The 20,062-nt window shown below is 49.1% G+C and overlaps 2 protein-coding genes and 2 long non-coding RNA genes across 11 annotated transcripts in view; 2 read left to right on the top strand and 2 right to left on the bottom strand.

The window, feature by feature from the left end:
* LOC140419910 (uncharacterized) overlaps positions 1-7,125 on the bottom strand; it is a 17,898-nt gene extending 10,773 nt beyond the window's left edge. The window contains exon 1 of one of the 2 annotated variants that reach the window (XM_072503961.1): positions 7,023-7,125. The gene's annotated coding sequence lies outside the window, so the exon portion shown is untranslated. Of the gene's footprint in view, positions 1-6,994 lie in introns of both variants that reach the window. The other variant, XM_072503960.1, reaches the window with a different exon arrangement.
* The window catches only part of LOC140419927 (uncharacterized), a 378,337-nt gene that overhangs the window by 125,645 nt on the left and 232,630 nt on the right, over positions 1-20,062 (top strand). The gene's annotated exons all lie outside the window — the stretch shown is intronic.
* On the top strand, positions 7,120-20,062 carry LOC140419909 (uncharacterized). 5 transcript variants are annotated; one of them, XM_072503959.1, is made up of 3 exons: positions 9,896-10,014; positions 14,185-14,276; positions 18,419-20,062. In XM_072503959.1, the coding sequence occupies exon 3, from the start codon at positions 18,588-18,590 to the stop codon at positions 19,428-19,430; it is 843 nt and encodes a 280-aa protein (XP_072360060.1). In that variant the 5' UTR covers positions 9,896-10,014; positions 14,185-14,276; positions 18,419-18,587; the 3' UTR covers positions 19,431-20,062. The 5 variants fall into 5 exon arrangements, 4 of the variants coding, with proteins under 4 accessions (XP_072360058.1, XP_072360059.1, XP_072360060.1 ...); XR_011946081.1 differs by lacking the exons at positions 9,896-10,014; positions 14,185-14,276; positions 18,419-20,062 and adding exons at positions 7,120-7,421; positions 8,879-9,014; XM_072503957.1 differs by lacking the exons at positions 9,896-10,014; positions 14,185-14,276 and adding an exon at positions 7,260-7,421.
* Positions 8,841-13,428, bottom strand: LOC140419911 (uncharacterized). Of its 3 annotated transcripts, none has more exons than XR_011946084.1 (3): positions 13,159-13,428; positions 12,410-12,697; positions 8,841-10,550 (listed from the first exon to the last, which is right to left on the bottom strand). It is a non-coding gene; the product is annotated as an uncharacterized lncRNA (long non-coding RNA). The 3 variants fall into 3 exon arrangements; XR_011946083.1 differs by lacking the exon at positions 13,159-13,428 and adding an exon at positions 13,031-13,148; XR_011946082.1 differs by lacking the exon at positions 13,159-13,428 and having other exon boundaries at positions 12,410-13,022.

The following is a 20,062-nucleotide window of genomic DNA, read 5'->3' as shown; positions in this document are numbered from 1 at the left end:
GCCTCCACACTTTGTGGGAACCATCCTCTGACCCTCGGACGGTGAACTTGTTCTTCTCCAGGTGGAGAAATTCCGATAGGTCTGCCAGCCAGTCCGCAGCTGTGGGTGGTGCTGCTGATCGCCAGCCGAGCAGGATTCTCCAGCGGCCGATTAGAGAAGCAAAGGCAAGGGCGTCCACCCTCTTCCCCATGAGTAGTTCTGTCTGGTCCGATACCCCGAAGACTGCCATTTGTGGGCACGGCTCCACCCTCATAACCATGGACATTGCCTATAAATAGGCTGTGCAGAATTCGACAAGTCTGGGGCATACCCACAACATGTGGGCATGGTTTGCCGGGCCCCGCTGGCACCATTCACATTTGTCCTCCATCTCCGGGAAGAACCTGCTCATTCGAGTTCTTGTCGGGTGTGCTCTGTGCACAACATTCAGCTGCATGAATCTTAGCCTTGCGTAGGAGAAGGTGGAGTTGGTCCCTTTCAGTGCTTCACTCCAGAGTCCCCACCCTATTTCCGTCCCTCGCTCTTCCGCCCATTTTTCCTGGGTTTCGTCAAGTAAGGAGCGCATCCTTATTAAGAGTTGTCGTACAGTTCCCCACAGTTTCCCTTCCCCACACTGTCTGCGTCCAGTAACTCCTCTTGCACTGTGCTTCTCAGGGTTTCTGGGTGTGCTGGTGTCTCCTTGCAGAGAAAGTTTTTGACCTGCAGCTCATCCCTGTTTGGCAGGTCCAGTCTCTCCGTCAGCTCCTCTAAGATCGCAAGTCTATTTCCCGTGTAAAAGTCCCTGACCATCAGTGTTCCCCCATCCTGTCTCTACCTCTTGAAGGTGGCGTCGAGAATGGCTGATGCAAACCTATGGTTGCCGCAGATGGGGGCCATGATGGACACATCGGTCAGACTGAAATGCTGCCACATCTGGTTCCAGGTTCTCAGGGTAGCTCCCACCACTGGACTGGTGCTGGCGGGGATTCCTCGGAGGTGTACAGTCGCCGGTAGAAGGCCTCGGATGCTTGGTTGACCTTTTTTGGTTGGGCTACGGGACGGCTATGGTTGGGTAACACAGTGGTCAGCAATTTTGCTTCACAGTGCCAGGGTCCCAGGTTCGATTCCCGGCTTGGGTCACTATCTATGTGGAGTCTACACGTTCTCCCCAAGTCTGCGTGGGTTCCCTCCGGGAGCTCCGGTTTCCTCTCACAAGTCCCGAAAGGCATACTGTTAGGTAATTTGGACATTCTGAATTCTCCCTCCGTGTACCTGAACAGGTGCCGGAGTGTGGCGACTTGAGGATTTTCACAATAACTTCATTGAAGTGTTAATGTAAGCCTACATGTGACAATAATAAAGGTTATTATTATACCAGTCTGCCTCTGTTATCCTTTACCTGGGCTATTTCCCTCGTGGCTGCCTTCTTTCTCAACTGGTGAACCAGCAGGCGGCGAGCCCTCTCCGTGCTCATAAAAGGTCCCTCGTGCCTGGCGGAGTTGGTCACTGCCTTCCTGGTGGGGAGCAGGTGAAAGTTCTTTTGCAGCTTCTTCCTCTCCAGCAGAAGCTCTATGGTCAGGGCCTCGGAGTATCGTCTGTCAACCTCCAGACTGGAGTTGATCAGTTGCTGCCTCACCGCTCTCTCTTCCCTGTCTCTATGAGCCTTTTGGCGATTATTTATCCCCTAATCACAGCCTTCAATGCCTCCCAGAACGTGGAAGGTGAGACTTCCCCGTTCTGGTTGTTAGTGATGGACTTGCCGATGGCCGGTGATGTTTTCTGGCAGAAGACCTCGTCGGCCAAGAGGGTCGTGTCCAACCTCCATGTGGGGCATTGGGTTTGTCCCGTCTCCAACCTCACATCCATGTAATGTGGAGCGTGGTCTGAGATTACAATCATGGATTATTCCGCTCTGACTATTTCTGGAAGCACCGATTTCCCCACAACAAAGAAGCCGATGTGAGTGTAGACCTTGTGTTCTGGTGAGAAGAACGAGAATTCCTTCTCATCTGGGTGCAAGAACCGCCAGGGATCCACTGCCCCCATCTGCTCCATGAACGTTCCCAGTTCCCTTGCCAGCCCTGTCATTTTCCCTGGTTTGGGATTGATCTATCAGTCAATGGATCCCGTGAACAGTTGTGAAGTTCCCCCTCTCATGATCAGACCTTATCCCTCCTCTTCTATCTCCCCCCCCACCCCACTGAATCCCCCCTCTTCTATCTCCTCCCCACCCCACCTGTAGCCCCCCTCTTCCATCTCCCCCCCCCACCTGTAGCCCCCCTCTTCTATCTCCCCCCCCACCCACCGTATCTCCCCTCTTCTATCTCTTCCCCACCCCACTGTATCCCCCCTTCTATTTACCTCCAATCCCACCGTATCCCCCTCCTCTATCTGCCCCACCTCCCAGATGCTCTCTTCCCAGTGGGAGATGTGCCGCGGTCCCGCTCTCTCCCGTACTTCCTGGCACTAGCTTTCCCGCTGGTGTGTGGCCCCCCACCCAGGGTTGATCTGACCCCCTCCTACACCCGCTCTGCTTGTGTCCCTGCTGCCCCCTCCTCACCCTCTCCTGTGGTCTGCTGCCCTCGCCCCCTCCCTCCTATGAGCTGGCTCCCCTGTTCATTGCGAGGTGACTCAGTCGGAGCGACCTGTGAGCCCTGTCGATCTCTGGCGGTTTGGGGAAGCTGGCATTCCCAGCCAGGTTGTCCAGCATTTGGGCCGCGTAGTCGATTGGGTCCCTGCCCTCGATCCCCTCTGGCAGGCTCACTATCCGAATGTTCTGCCTCCTTGACCGATTCTACTGGTCCTCGACCTTTTCCAGCTCTCGAACTGTGCTCCCCGGGCTTCCAGTTTCCTCCACATGCCATTGAGCACCTTCTGCATGGCGGCTAGCACCTCCGCCAGCTTGACCGTCACGCTTAACTCAGCCTTAATGTCACCCTTCATTGCGTTTAGTTCATTGGTTAGGAACATCCTCCATCCATCGCCTGGGGGGGGGCGGGCTTGTTTTCTGGGTCGCCGGTCTCTTTCTCTCGGGAAGACTGGAGACCGCTCGCCTCGTGGGGCCGCCGACCCGCTTGCTCGCCACTCCTCTCCCTTGCCGCAGTGTCTGTGACCCTGCAGCCTTTCGAGCTGTTGCTTCCTGGCATTTTGTTGTCCGCACTATTGTTGAGGATGAGGGGATGTTTAACTCTGATTTTGCGGCTAAATTCGGCCGACACTGCCTATTTTTCTGTTGTATGGAGGAGAGCCACCTGATGTGTGACTACTCAGCACATCCCCGTCACAAGTTCCCTCTCTTTTGAATGTTGACTTGAAACTGCGATCTTATGTTTTGGCGATAAGGCTGGAGGACATCCTTCCGACAATCGTGCAGGAGGACCAGACTGGGTTTATACGGGGAAGATTTTCCAGTAACAATGTTGGAAGGTTGCTGAATGTGATTCCGACTTTTCAGAAATATGCATTGAAATGAAATGAAAATCGCTTATTGTCACAAGTAGGCTTCAAATGAAGTTACTGTCAAAAGTCCCTAGTCGCCACATTCTGGCGCCTGTTCGGGGAGGCTGGTACGGGAGTTGGATTCCCCAGCATTGGATGGGCTGGTGATCTCCTTCGATGCAGAGAAAGCTTTTGCTCGAGTTGAGTGGAATTATCTGGTGTATCCGCTGTGAGTCTTCGGGTTGGGTGAGGATTATATTGAGTGGATGCAATTGTTATATCACCGACCGGCAGCGGTTTAAGGGTGTCGAAGTTTGAGCTTCAGAGAGGGACGAGACAGGGCAGCCCTCTGTCCCTTTTGCTGTTGGCCACTGAGCCATTGCCAGAGGCTATTAGATCAGATCCTCTGATATCGGGACTGGGGGGTGGGGTGAGGCAGCACAAGATCACGCTGTGTGTAGATGACGGGCTGCAGTTTGTGCTGAACCCCAGTGTTTCAGTCCTGGCCATTATTGGAGTAGTGGATAGATTTTTTAAAAGTATTTTGATTCAGATTTTAACATTTACAACACATAACATTACAAGTAAAACCAACACAAAACCCCTGAACCCACCCCAACTCCCTAACCAACCTCTCCACCTCCCTCCCCGGCCCCTAACAGTTGACGGTAACAAGCTCCTTGAAATTATAGAACATAGAATCCGTACAGTGCAGAAGGAGGCCATTCAGCCCATCGAGTCTGCACCGGCTCTTTCAAAGAGCACCCTACATAAGCCCATGTCTCCACCCTATCCCTGTAACCCATTAACCCCACCTACCCTTTAATGGAAGCCTACAAAGCCTCCGTCTCCCTGCTCCAACCCCACGCCTACTCTGCGTTCGCCGCCCAATAATAGTATAACGGGTTCAGCAGGGCCAAGCTCCCTGACTGTCGCCCTCTCTGAATCACCGTCTTCCTAATCCTTGCCACCTTATCTGCCCACACAAACAATTAAACCAACCAATCCACCCCCATAAAGACCAATTTTGGCAAAAAGACCATTCGGCACGGAGATAAAAATAAAAACCACAGTAAAATGTTCATCTTAACCAGCTGTACCCGATTGTGGACAGATTTAGTGACTTCTCTGGTTATAAGATGAATTTTACTGAGTCAGAGGCCATGCTGGTGGGAGGAGGGGGGTGTTGAAGGGTAAGCCCCCTCCTCTTGCTAAGTTCCCAATCAGATGCTCCCCCCTTGGGATTTAAATATCTGGGAATGTCAATGACCCCCTCTTTCAGACAGCTACATGGGGCCAACTTTCCACAGCTGATAGTGACTATTAGGTGGGACCTTGCCTGGTGGTCGGCTCTTCCGATTTCATGGTGAGGGAGGATCGTCTTCATTAAAATGAATGTGTTGCCCAGACTGTTGTACCCTCTGCAGATGCTGCCTATACTGCTGTCAACCATGGTCATTAAGTAAATTAATGGAATGATAAGTACATTTATCTGGAACAAAATTAAACCTTACCTCAAGTTTCTTAAGCTCCAATTACCAGGAGCTAAGGGGGGGGGGGGTCTCCCGAATGTCAGGCTTTTTCAATTGGCCTCTCATCTTAGGTTCATACGGAATTTGGTTAGGATAGACCCAATATCCATCAGGCTCGATATGGAAGCAGGCCAGTCTGTTCTCCCTCTATCCAAAACTGGCATAGACTGATTACGGAATGTATCCCATTGGAATTTTTAATGTCTGTACTTCATTCTAAGTCTGATGCAGTTGTTAAATTATGAGACCCCTATCTCAAATACATATGCTCCAATTTGACTGACTTGCTCCTCCAGGGCTTTCAATTCAACTGAGCCCAGAGTAGGGCACAGTGAGGCACAGTGGTTAGCATTGTTGCCGCAAAACAGCCAGGGACCCAGGTTTGATTCCTTGAGTGGCTATCTATGTGGACTGTGTCTGCGTGGGTTTCCTCAGGGTGCTCCGGTTTCCCCCCACAGGCCAAAGATGTGCCGGTTAAGTGGCTTGGTCATGCTAAATTGCCCCTTAGTGTCCAAAGGTGTTAGGTTAGGTGGGTTGACGATGATCAATGTACCGGATTATGGGGATAGGGTGGGGAGTCTGCCTCGGTGAGTGCTTTTTCTGAGCGTCAGTGCAGACTTGAAGAAGCGAATGGCCTCCTTCTGCACTATAGAGATTCTGTGTCATTTGTGTTATTTTAATTTGACTATGCTGTTAGTCTGTTTTGTAAGGTTTTGGGGTGTGCATTGTTATCCTTCTGTTTTTATATAATCTTACCCTCTTTCCCCACTCACTATGTTAACCTGTTAGCTGGTTGTTCAATTGATCGGGTGTTTCAAATAGCGGCTCTGGTCCCTACAATATCCTGCTACAAATTAATTCTCAATGTGTTGCTTGTATTTATGTGGCAGTATCAGTTGTTCTACACTATACCCATTTTCCATCAATATTTCTATTTATAGTAAAAAAAAACATAACAAGTCTGGCCCCTTTTATTCATAGAATTTACAGTGCAGAAGGAGGCCATTCGGCCCATCGAGTCTGCACCGGCCCCTGGAAAGACCACCCCACCCAAGGTCAACACCTCCACCCTATCCCCACAACCCAGCAACCCCACCCAACACTAAGGACAATTTTGGACACTAAGGGCAATTTAGCATGGCCAATCCACCTAACCTGCACATCTTTGGGCTGTGGGAGGAAACCGGAGCACCCGGAGGAAACCCACGCCCACACGGGGAGGATGTGCAGACTCCGCACAGACAGTGACCCAAGCCGGAATCGAACCTGGGACCCTGGAGCTGTAAAACAATTGTGCTATCCACAATGCTACCGTGCTGCCTGTGGAAGAGAAATCCAGAGACGAACAACCCTCTGAGGGAAGAGATGACTGGAAATATATAAATAGCAACAGTACAATATTACACAACTGGAAATAATAAATGTATTTTATTACAGAACCATAAATAATATATCTAATTTGTACCATTTAAAAATATGAGATATTAATTTACTGTCCCTTAAATGTCAGCCATCTCTTGGCGCCACAGCGAAAAACCGGACCGACCTCCTCAGAAGACAAACATGGGACACAACCGACAGAATACCCTTCGTCGTCCAGTACTTCCCCGGAGCGGAGAAACTACGTTATCTTCTTCACAGCCTTCAACACGTCATTGATGACGATGAACATCTTGCCAAGGTCATCCCCACACCACCACTACTTGCCTTCAAACAACCGCGCAACCTCAAACGAACCATTGTTTGCAGCAAACTACCCAGTCTTCAGAACAGTGACCACGACACCACACAACCCTGTCATGGCAATCTCTGCAAGACGTGCCAGATCATCGACATGGATACCACCATTACACGTGAGAACAAATGTGTCAAGCTGAGGGAGCAAAGGATGTCAATGTCTTTAAGAGAGGGAGAGACCTGGGCCAAGCTTTGCAGAGTCTGCACCCTCCCTGGATTCACTTCCTTTCCCTTCAGTTGCTGCAAGTGACCAATTGAAGGTGAGAATGAGAAATGGAAAGGGGGAGAAAAGAAAGTGTTTCACTCACAGATGTTGGAGACAGGAGGAGGTTTTACCTTCACATCCGCTGTGACATCACAATGGCGCCCTGCCTGAATCAGCCAATAGGAATTACCCTATTCCGCGCAGCCGTCACCGGGTTCCTGTGCGCAGGCCCGGCGCTCCCCGTCCCCACCCGTTGTTTCGCCCCCCACTGAACAAGGGAGAAAAAAACCCAGCTCCGGCCAGAGCGGGGAGCCAATCGGTGATCTCCCCCCCCCCCCCCCCCGTCCACGGCTGCGCATGTCCAAAGGAGAGGGGAAACTGCGCATGTGCAAAGAATAGCACGCATCCTGAGTTATTGACCAATGGAAAGAATTGGAGGACCGGAAGGACTCTGGTCCTCCAGCTAATCAGCGCGGGCTTTGTGTGACTGATGGATTGAACTTCACAAGTTCCTGCTGTTTCCAACATCTGTGAGTAAAACACTTTATTTTCTCCTCCTTTCCATTTATTTTCTCATTCTGACCTTCATTTGGTAACTTGCAGCAACTGAAGGGAAAGGAAGTGAATCCAGGGAGGGTGCAGACTCTGCAAAGCTTGGCCCAGGTCTCTCTCTCTCTCTGAAAGACATTGACATCCTTTGCTCCCTCAGCTTGACACATTTATTTGTTTGGCTAAAAGGATGGTCACAAGAAACAGAAATAATGCTCCACACCCGCCAACACATCACCAGACTGCTCAGACTTGTATAATCCTGCATAGAATTCCCGGAATTCCTGTTTATTTCCTCCGTCTTAGGGGCAGCACGGTAGCATTGTGGATAGCACAATTGCGTCATAGCTCCAGGGTCCCAAGTTCGATTCCGGTTTGGGTCACTGTCTGTGCGGAGTCTGCACATCCTCCCCGTGTCTGCGTGGGTTTCCTCCGGGTGTTTTGGTTTCCTCCCACAGTCCAAAGATGTGCAGGTTAGGTCAATTGGCCACCCATGACAAATTGCCCTTAGTGTCCAAAATTGCCCTTAGTGTTGGGTGGGGTTACTGGGTTATGGGGATCGGGTGGAGGTGTTGACCTTGGGAAGGGTGATCTTTCCAAGAGCCGGTGCAGTCTCGATGGGCCGAATGGCCTCCTTCTGCACTGTAAATTCTATGTATGTATGTCTTTGTGACCCTTTTCCCTCCAGCAAGCCACAAAGAGAAATCCGCTCCAAAGTCAGCCTTTGTATTTGCTCAGTTTATTCCCAAACTCCTTTTCGCATCCTGCTGAGTAAATAGGGAGTCTGCTGCATTAACATCCTCAGCAGAGCTTACTAGGGATAATCTTATAATTCTCCTCGGCCTTCGCCAAACAAACCTCCAGAAGCCGCTGGTTCTCCAGCACCTGCACCTTTTATTAGCAGTGTGAGAAATGATCATCCCACCCCGTCATGAACTTCACACGTCTGGAGGGGGAAATACCAGGGGCCAAGTTAAAGAAAAGGAAGAACTCAAACTCTTCCTTAAAATGTGTAGTAAATGAAGTACCTCTTATCAGGAAGTCATCAAACCTCCACTTTCTCGACCGGGGGTGAGCCCTCGAGCAGAAGCTCCAGAAAAATGGGGGGTGGGGGTGCGGTGTTTCCTGTGGTGCAGGAGGATACCAGGTGTAGGATCGTCCTTGGCTCATTCTGGAGGTTGACAGACGATACTCCGAGGTCCTGGCCATAGAGCTTCTGCTGTAGAGGAAGAAGCTGCAAAAGAACTTTCACCTGCTATCCACCAGGAAGGCAGTGACCAACTCCGCCAGACACGGGGGACCTTTTATGAGCACGGAGAGGGCTGGCCGCCTGCTGGTTCACCAGCTGAGAAAGAAGGCAGCCACGAGGGAAATAGCCCAGGTAAAGGATAACAGAGGCAGACGGTATAATAATAATCTTTATTATTGTCACATGTAGGCTTACATTAACACTGCAATGAAGTTATTGTGAAAATCCCCCAGTCGCCACACTCCAGCGCCTGTTCAGGTACACGGAGGGAAAATTCAGAATGTCCAAATTACCTAACAGTATGCCTTTCGGGACTTGTGGGAGGAAACCGGAGCACCCGGAGGAAACCCACGCAGACACGGGGAGAGTGTGCACACATTGATGATGCATCCTCCCCAAAGAGACAAATGTATTTATATTAGATCTGCCTGTAGTGGTAGGAAAAACATGATTTACTTTGCATGATAAAATAAATGTCCTTCCATCAGCTTTTGTGGATTATTTCAGTGGAAATGTGCTCTCCCAGGCTCAATGATCATCAGCCCACTGGAAGCAAAGTCATGGCCAATCCAGCAGAAAGAAACCCTCCCACTGCACCATGTGTCAGAATCAACATGGTTCAGTCCTGGGTGTGATTAACAGCAGCAATAACAGCAGAATCCAACCCCTGTCATCACTTGTGAACTCGCTGGTGTCTCAGCAGGTCTGATGACTGACTGAATCCTTTCCCACACACTGAGCAGGTGAAGGGCCTCTCTCCAGTGTGAACTCACTGGTGTACTCGCAGTGTGGATAACTGAGTAAATCCCTTCCCACAGTCAGAGCAGGTGAATAGCTTCTCCCCAGTGTGAACTCGCTGGTGTCTCTGCAGGCTGGATAACCGAATTTCTGCCCACAGTCAGAGCAGGTGAATGGCCTCTCCCCAGTGTGTACTTGCTGGTGTGTCTGCAGGATGGATAACTGAGTGAATCCCCGCCCACACACAGAGCAGGTGAACAGCCTCTCCCCAGTGTGAACTCACTGATGTTTCCGCAGGGCGGATGAATCATTGAATCGTTTCCCACATTGAGAGCAACTAAATGGCTTTTCCCCAGTGTGAATTTGCTGGTGTGTTTGCAGGTGGGATAGTCGAGAGAATTCCTTTCCACAGTCAGAGCAGGTGAATGGCTTCTCCCCAGTGTGAACTCGCTGATGTTTCCGCATGCTGGATAAGTGAGTGAATCTCTTCCCACACAGAGCAGGTGAGCGGTGTCTCGCCTGTGTGAACTCGCTGGTGTGACTTCAGGCTGGATAACCGAGTGAATCTTTTCCCAAACTGAGAACAGGTAAACGGTTTCTCCCCAGTGTTAACCCGCTGATGTCTCTGCAGGTTGGATAACTGAATGAATCCCTTTCCACACTGAGAGCAGGTGAATGGCCTCTCCCCACTGTGAATGCGTCTATGAGCTTCGAGCTTTGATGGGGCCCTGAATCCCTTCCCACAGTCCCCACATTTCCACGGTTTCTCCATGTTTTGGGTCTCCTCGTGTCTCTCCAGGTCGGACAATCAGTTGAAACAGAACACGTGTACGGTCTCTCCCCGCTGTGAATGGTGTGATGTTTTTTCAGGCTGTGTAACTGGTTAAAGCTCTTTCCACAGTCAGTGCTCTGGAACACTCTCACTCGGGTGTGTGTGTCTCGGTGCTTTTCCAGTCACGCTGATGGTTAAAATCATTTGAAGCTGACAAATCAGGGAAACATTTCTCTTTCCAGATTCAAAGGCCGATGATATTCAGGACCTAATGAACCGAGTGACTCGGTCAGATCTTGATGTGACATTTGGTTTGAGATTTCTTTCTATAAATCCTCACTGTCAAATATCCTGGACAAGGAGTTTACAAAAGACATCACTGTCAGTACAGGATAGAAATTCAGAACAGACAATTCTAGTTTCTATGGAACATTCTTTCCTCTCTCATTCCCCACAAGCTGTAAATCTCCATCCACACACTCCCTCCATTCTCACTCTGCTGTATCTAATATTCACCCTCCCAATTCTCCTGAAGGTGCTGATTCAGGCTGATTGACAGATTCACGCTCACTGCTTCCTATCAGATCTCCGGTGGCTGTATGTTGGAGAAGGTCACACACTAGGCGGCACCGCCAGGATGGATGGTTTTTTTTGTCCTTTTTGCCCAGTTCCCGGGGAATTTGGGTGGACAAACTTGGGTCAAGCTAAAGGTTCAGTGAACCCGTCGACAAAATCATGCTGAAAATTTCAAAAAGGTCTGGTGGGAAGAAAGTTACGAGAGGAAACCCTTCGACGGATTTGGTGGGTCCGTGTGGCTCACCAGGAGGGAGGTTGGTGGAATTGACTCCAGTGGGTGCAGCCGTTCCTATCACGGTGGATATGCTGGTGGGGGCACTGGCCTCGGAGTTTGAGAAACAAGTTGGGAAGTTCTTTGAGAAACAAGGGCAAGCTCTGCCAGCATCTCTAATGGAAAGGACCCTTTTACTTGCGGGATCGGAGGAGGGTAACACATCTGGAATCTATGGGCGGATCCTTTCAGAGGAAGGAAGCTCAGTGGATGGAGTGAAAGTGAAGTGAGATGAGGATGTGGGGCCTGTAGGAGATGATGGGGTGTGGAGTGAAGTCCTTGGGAGGGTGAACTCCACGTCCTCGAGTGCGAGACTGGGCTTGGTCCAGCTCAAGGCAGTGTTTAGGGGACACCTAACCAAGGAGAGGATGAGCAGTTTTTCCCCAGATGTGGACAATAGGTGTGAGCGGTGTTCCAGAGGTCCGGCCGGCCAACCACACACACATGTCCTGGTCCTGTCCCAAACTAGTGAGCTTTCAGGTCTTCTTCTTCAATACCATGTCGGCGATTATCAATATCGAACTGGAGCCCTGTCCTTTGGTTGCCTTACTTGGGGTGTCGGACTCGCTGGGGCTGCAGACGGGGGAGCGGAGGCAGATGTCCTTGCCTTCCCCTTGTTGATTGGCCAGAGGCGAGTCCTGCTCGGGTGGAGGTCTCCAACCCCACCAAGTGCCCCAGCATGGTGTGGGGATCTAATGGATTTTTATACTGAAAAGATTAAATACACCGTGAGTGGATCGGTCAAGAGTCTTACTCAAGGTAGTGGCCTTTTATTACTTACTTCAACATTCACAACTGATCATTAATGTACACTACAAACAACAAGGGACCCAGTACTGATCCCATCGGAATATCACTGGACACAGACTTCCAGTGACAAAGACAACCTACGACCATCACCCTCTGCCTCCTGCCACAAAGCCAATTTTGGATTCAATTTGACAAATTGCCCTGTATCCCCAGGGCTTTTATCTTCCTCCCTAGTCTTCCGTGTCAGACTTTATCAAAAGCCCACAGAAGTCCACTTAAACCGTACAGCCTTCATCACCTAGTCACCTCCTCAAAAAATTCAGATCAAATTTGAAAGACCCGATCTCCCCCTGACAAAACCATGTTGACTATCCTTGATCAATTCTGCCCCACAGAGTTTTTTCCAAAAGTTTACCGACCACTGATGTTAGACCAAAATCCAAATCCTACCAACTGTCCTGGCTCGAGACAATTTACACCTCTTTAATCTGTGATTCTCCCTCTCCCCAGTTTCTCCGTCTAGACCTGCAGACTTAATTACTTGCAAAGACTCGTATTCAAAGCATCGTATTGCATCTTTGACTTTGTCTAAATATATGTTTCTGGAACCTACCTCTTCATTTACCGGAGGAAGGAGCAGTGCTCCGAAAACTAGTGATTCAAAAACAAACCTATTGGACTTTAACCTGGTGTTGTAAGACTTCTTACTGTGCTCACCCCAGTCCAACACCGGCATCTCCACACACTGAAGTTAGACTCACTGGTCTGTAATTTCCTGGTATTTTCTTACTTCTCTTCCTGAATAATGGAACCACATTATCTGTCCTCCTGTCCTCTAGCTCCACTCCTGTGACCAGAGAAGATTTGAAATTTGTCAGATCCTCTTCAATCCCATGGAGGCCTGGGGATTTAAATAAGTCAACAATTAAATAAGTCAACAATTGAAGGTTAGGGGTGACAGTGGTTCGCATTGCTGCCTCACAGCGCAGAGGTCCCAGGTTCGATCCTGGCCTCAGGTCACTATCTGTGTGGGGTTTGCACATTCTCCCCATGTCTGCGTGGGTCTCACCCCCACAACCCAAAGATGTGCAGGGTAGGTGAATTGGCCATGCCAAATTGCCCCTTAATTGGAATGAAGAAAAAACTGGGTACTTTAAATTTTTTTTAAAAATCAATTGAAGGTCAGAATTTGAAAAGAAATGGAAAGGGGGAGAAAAGAAAGTGTTTTACTCACAGATGTTGGAGACAGGAGGACGTTTCAGTCTGTGTGAAGCTCGATATTCACTCAGACAGAGGAGCAGCAGCTTTGCTGGGCAGACCAGTGGAGGAAGCTCCGTGCAGCCATTAACACAAAGACCGGACCCTGATTTGCTGCAGACCCAGCGTATTTCCGGTCCTCCCCAGGTTTCCATTGTTCCTGTAGCCAATAGGGGGTGGATTCGGACCCCACGTGATGGTGGGCGTGGCTTTCACCGCCGGACGCACTGAGCTCATTTCCAATCTGCAGCAATTTGTCCCAAACTGACTGCGAACGCCCCTCCATTCCTGTGACGTCACAATGCAGTCCTGTGTGAATCACTCTGAATAGAAATCACTCTGAAGCTCATGATGTCACTACTGTACTTTAGACGTCACAGTAGATCACTCAGCCAATAGGAATGACTCAGGCTCGGAATGTCACTTCCGTATTGTGACGTCACAGTGGAGCCCTGCCGCAATCAGCCAATAGGAATCTGTCTGCTCCATAGACTGGGGACTGGAACAGGAAGAAGCACACGGGAAGTTAAAACAAGCATTGACTTCTGCCCCCGGCCTCGGTCCACCAGACCTGAGAAAGCCGATCCACATACATTGCACGAACGAAGGTGAGTTCCATGCCGCAGTAGTGACCGAAGTCCACGGGGACAGGCGAAGACCAGTGGCATATTACTCAACAAGACAGCCGCCCGCACTGGCGGGCTTGTTTCGCTGCGTGGCAGCTCTGGACTGCGCAGCATGGGCGGTCAGGGTCAGCGAACCTACAGTAATGAGCGGCGATATCATCTTACACACCAGGCATACCATTGTAGAAATGTTGAACAACAGTAAGCTCAGATCAGTCTCAAACCTACGACAGGCCCACTGGGAAACGGTCTTAATTCCTAATGATGTGGAGATGCCGGTGTTGGACTGGGGTGGGCACAGTAAGAAATCTTACAACCCCTGGTTAAAGTCCAACTAGCTTTCGGAGCACAGCTTCTTCCTCAGGTGAAACTTCACCTTCAGCTGAGGAAAGTTCAGTTCCTTCACCTGAGGAAGGAGCTGTGCTCCGAAAGCTAGTGATTCGAAACAAACCTGTTGGACTTTAACTTGGTGTTGTAAGACTTCTTACTTCATTCCCAATGATAGATCAGTGGTCATCATAAAGGACACCGGGGAAACCCTGCAGATTGAATCATATACACAGGAGAGTCCCATGTATACTCAAGATAGATGAGGAGGTAAGTGGAACGATAGTGGAAGAAGACCCTCCAGAAACCCCAGAACTCACCTGGATGTAGATGGATCTAGAAAATATGTCAACGGTCCCCACGAACTGGATGGGCAGTAGAAGATGACAAATTAAGAACAGTCCTCTTGGGAAGGCTGGAAGAAGCACTGTCAGAGGGGTGGCTGAATTGGTGGCTTTCACTCAGGCCCTGATCATGTCCAAAGGGAAGACGGTGAACGTATACACAGATAGTAGGTATGCCTTTGGGGTTGTGCACAACTATATGACGGCATAGGAGGGGCTTTGTCACTTCTGGAGGTGATAGGATAAAACAGCAACAGCGTATAGAAGCCTTATTGGAAGCCACAAGGTTACTGAGACAGGTAGCAGTGATTAACATTAAGGCCCACCAGAAGGTAGAGACACCCCAACAAAAAGGTAATGAAGCAGCAGACAAGGCGGCCCAAATTGCCCTGGAACACGATATTCCCATCATAAGTGCCCAGGTGGAAAACATCAGTCTTGCACAATTACACAAAGATATATCAAGGGAAGAAAAGGAGGAAAGGGATAAAAATAGGGGGGAAGCCAGATAAGGATGGGATCTGGAGGAAGGATGGAAAAGTAATTGATCCTGCCTGCATCAGGCAGACCCTCCTTGAATTACACCATGGAATGGACCACTCAGGAAGAGAGACCATGATACACTTAATCGGAAAGGAATGGTGGTGGCCAGGAATGGGGAGAGATATAGCTAAGCACTGTCAGAGATGCATCCCATGTGCGCAGTACAACCCGGGGCGCCCCGTAAAGATCTGGGTGGCACATCAGCCAAGACCAAATTGATTCTACCAGATCACAACCCCCGAGCCGGGGAAACGATACTGCCTAGTAATAATTGACCAACTTACCAGATGGGTGGAGGCATTCTCAACCCGCGACTGCACGGCCATAACCGTGGCACGAATATTAGCTGAGGACGTGATTCCTCGCTAGGGGGGTACCCTTGCAACTAGATTTGGACCAAGGAATGCACTTTACTGGAAGAGTAATGAAGAAAACATGTGAGTGGATGAGGATCAAACAAAAATTCCACATCCCTTACCATCCCCAAAGCTCAGGAATGGTAGAGCGGATGAATAGGACTCTAAAAACTGACCTGACAAAGGCACTAGGGGAGAAACAGCAGCAAGGATAGATGTGCTGCCCACTGTCCGAATGAAGTTAAGAGCGAGCCCAAACCGAACAACTGGATTATCACCCTATGAGGTGATGACGGGACGAGCTATGCAACTGCACAGGGGATAATAACAGGGGGAGAAGAAATAGTCTGATTAAGGGACAGGACGCGTAGATACATATTAGAGTTCAGTAGTCAGTTAAAGGCAAGTGTGGACTGGGCAGGAGACGAAGGATAGAAATCTGGAACTTTTTCTGGACCACATTCCCTGATGTCCCGACACCAGGGACGAAGGTGATGGTAAAGGTGCTACCTGTAAAGCCTGGGATCGCCCCCAGATGGACGGGACCACACCAAGTCCTGATCAGTGGGGATACCTGTGTATGTGTGGACATAAAGGGTATGGGACGATAGAAACATTGGACACAATTAAAAGTATACCGAGTAAAAATATGCATTTATGTTCAAATCAGGGAACTCCACACAACCAAAATTCCAAAAACTGCAGAAGACTCATGACGTTTGCTGTAATAATGATAATATGTTTGATGGAAGTAGCCGGGAGTAGACTCCCAACGCAGAATTAACGGGACTTGCATGTAAATACCTACTTGTACATGTCATGTGCATATGCGAAAGGCATAGATGTCTCTAGCTGTTGGGTGTGTGCCCATGTGCCAATCCATGCAAAAGGGGGAATACCCCTGAGATCAGTGCTCTTTAATATAACGGAGGCGGCAGCGTGAATAATTAAGCAGAGCGCGACGCGGGGGAAATCGACGAAAGATGTCTCGGGGATAGATATGTACGCCATACATCTAGAACAATGGAAGAAAGCAGGGTTCCATCTCTCAGTGGTGTTCACCGGGTTTTACCAACCCCGGTATAATTTCACCCAAGCTCCACCATGGTTCGCAATCACTGATATGAGGCGAATAAGGTGGACTAATGAGGTGTTGTGTCTGCAAAGAACCCCAACGGGACGACCCACGGAGATTAGTGTGGGACACAGCACATGCCGATTGACATATGGCATCGCCAAGGGATATGCATAGCTGAAAGGGTTGCCCAATAACACATACCCAGGGCAAGAGAGTGGACCTGGGTAGTGACAATGGGAACTAATCCGATGCGATACACAGCATACAATTGTACTTACTTTATTTGTGGACACAAAGCTTACCCATGGCTCCCTAGTAAGTGGACAGGATCTTGCTACTTAGGATATGTTGTTCCTTATGTACACCACATAGGGACCCTGAGAGAGAACCCAGACATTACAAAAAGAGAGATAACAGAGACACAGCGATACTTTGGAATTTTACTTTCTCTCTCCCCACCCCCCCATAGGAGTGGCCTTCGCCATAAAAGAACTACGAAAAGTCGCGAAAATTCTGGAAGAAGTGGCAAACGATACTACCGAGACACTGATCGATATAAGCACCGATATGGTAGCAATAAGGACAGTGACCCTGCAAAACCGAATGGCCCTAGATTACTCCTGCTGAGTGAGGGTGGGACTTGTACCATGATTGGCTCCGAGTGTTGTACCGATATTCCTGACAGCTCAGAGCACATCACTAACCTTGCGGATCATATCCGCCAGGAGGTTAAGAAGTTATATGAATCACCGGGGAATGGATGGTTAGATTGGTTACTGGAAGGATCCTGGGGATCATACCTGACACATGGGCGTGTCATAATCCTTGTAATATGTTGTTTAGTTATTGGATGTTTTAATACTTGCTGTAAAGTCATGGTGGCTCAGATGATGCCTGTTGCTAGCGCAGCGACAGACGCCGATATGTGCACCTGGCAACGACAAAGGCAACAGAAATGTCGAGTGATATGTGGAGGACTTCAGGTGAAGGGTAGTCGATGAGCTACAGGTAAGGTGTAGATATGGAACATCTGAAGCCGCATGCCCCAAAGGCTGTAAAATACGCACCCTGTCACCTTCGAATGTATGAACACTGAATTCTGCTGAATACAAACTTTGAGGAAAATAAGTGTCCCCTGACCAGGTGCATCCTGTATATGTAACTGACCCATTGCTCCACAACCACAGGAGCGAGTGACCAAACTCAAAATAGTGACCAAAAGAGGAAGAGGCCCTCTTTATGCATCACTACCTGAGACACCATGACCAATATGTAATCACGAATGTAAAGAGCTAATTGGAACAATGTAACCTAATGTGTAAGGAATTGATTGGAGAAATGTGATCTGAATGTGTTAATAGGGGAATCGATTGGCTACACACTAATTCCGCTTTTTGAAACTATATTAAACCAGCGTAAGCCCTGGCTTGAACAAGAAGATGTTTCCAGAGACTGCGGGGTCTGGGACTCTTCTCCCAGAGCTCTGTAACAATAAATTGCTTCTCTTGCTCACCAGAAAGGTCTATTCGTGAATATTTTCACCCAACAGATTTCCAATCATAGCGTCATTATGGCACAGAAGGAGCCCATTGGACAACTCGAGTTGATGTCGACCAATTCTGTCAGTCTGGAGTGGGTTGCATGCTGTAACCCTGCAGCATCCATCCAATTTCAGTTAGAAATTATTGATCATCTCTGCTTGAGGACCCTCACTGGCTTCAAGTTCGTGATCAATCACAACACCACTGTATCTTAACCAACTGAAACAATCCTGTACATTAAACACAATTTTAATCCTGTTACATATTTCCATTAGGCTGGCAGCCTGCACAAAGATTTTCATCTCTCTGTGTCCAGAACAGGAAGCAGTGAACAGGGATCTGTCAATCAGCCTGAATCAGCTCCTTCGGGAGAATTGGGAGGGTGAATATTAGATACAGCAGAGTGAGAATGGAGGGAGAGTGTGTGGGATGGGGATTTACAGCTTTTGGGGAATGAGAAAGGAAAGAATATTCCATGGAAACCAGAAATATCTGTTTTGAATTTCTATCCAGTACTGACAGTGATATCTTTTATAAACTCCTTTTACAGGATGTTAGAAGAGGAAGAATTACAGACCGAAATCTCAAACGTCACGTCTCGATTTGACAATCACTCAATTCACCAACACTTGAATACCATAGGCCTTTGAATCGAGAAGGATAAAGGTTTATCTATTCTTTCTGCTTCAGAAAGTTTTAAACATCAGTGTGACTGGACCATGGAGAAACGGTGGAAATGCGGGGACTGCGGGAAGGGATTCAGTGCCCCATCTGTACTGGAAAAACATTGTCGCATTCACACTGGGGAGAGGCCGTTCACCTGCTCCACTTGTGGGAAGGGATTTGCTCTGTTATCCAACCTGCACAGGCACCAGCCAGTCCACGTCAGGGAGAAGCCATTCACCTGCTCCACGTGTGGGAAGGGGTTCAGTTCTTCATCCCAACTGCTGACCCACCAACAAATTCACACTGGGGAGAGACCGTTCAGCTGCTCTCACTGCACAAAGATGTTTCGAACCTCATCCCATTTGCTGACGCACCAGCTCATGCACACTGGGGAGAGGCCGTTCACCTGCTCTCAGTGCGGAAAGGGATTCACTGACATAAGCAACCTGCGGAGACACAAGCGAGTTCACACTGGGGAGAGGCCGTTCACCTGCTCTGACTGTGGGACAGGATTCACTCGGTTATCCCATCTGCAGAGACACGAGCGAGTTCACTCTGGGGAGAGGCCATTCATCTGCTCTGACTGTGGGACAGCATTCACTCGGTTATCCCACCTACAGGTACACCAGCGAGTTCACACTGGGGAGAAGCCGTTCACCTGCTCTGACTGTGGAAAGGAATTCACTCAGCTACCCAATCTGCAGGCACATCAGCGAGTTCACACTGGGGAGAGGCCGTTCACCTGCTCTGACTGTGGGAAGGGATTCAGTCACTTAGCCACGCTGCAGACACACCAGCGAATTCACACCGGGGAGAGGCCATTCACCTGCACAGTGTGTGAGAAGGGATTCACTCGGTCAACATACCTGCTGAGGCACCAGCAAGTTCACGAGTGATGACAGGGGTTGCCTTCTGCTGTAAGCACAACAGCGCCTATACTTCCTCAGGAACCTAAGGAAATTCGGCACATCCACATTGACTCTTACCAACCTTTACAGATGTCCTATAGAAAAGATCCTATCTGATTGCATCACAGCCTGGTATGGCAACTACTCGGCCCAAGACCGCAAGAAACTTCAGAGAGTCATGAACACTGCCCAGTCCATCACACAAACCTGCCTCCCATCCATTGACTCCATCTACACCTCCCGCTGCCTGGGGAAAGCAGGCAGCATAATCAAAGGCCCCTCCCACCCGGCTTACTCACTCTTCCAACTTCTTCCATTGGGCAGGAGATACAAAAGTCTGAGAACACGCACGAACAGATTCAAAAACGGCTTCTTCCCCACTGTTACCAGACTCCTAAATGACCCTCTTATGGACTGATCTGATTAATACTACACCCTGTATGCTTCACCTGATGCTGGTGTCTATGTATTTACATTGTGTACCTTGTGTTGCCCTATTATGTATTTTCTTTTCATGTACAAAATGATCTGTTTGAACTGCTCGCAGAAAAATACTTTTCACTGTACATCGGTACACGTGACGATAAACAAATCCAATACAATCCGATTGCTGCTGTTAA

The sequence above is a fragment of the Scyliorhinus torazame genome, chromosome 5 (assembly GCF_047496885.1).
Source record: "Scyliorhinus torazame isolate Kashiwa2021f chromosome 5, sScyTor2.1, whole genome shotgun sequence".
NCBI lineage: Eukaryota > Metazoa > Chordata > Chondrichthyes > Carcharhiniformes > Scyliorhinidae > Scyliorhinus > Scyliorhinus torazame.
Note: the sequence above shows the minus strand (reverse complement) of the source record. Positions and strands in the feature narration are given on the sequence as shown.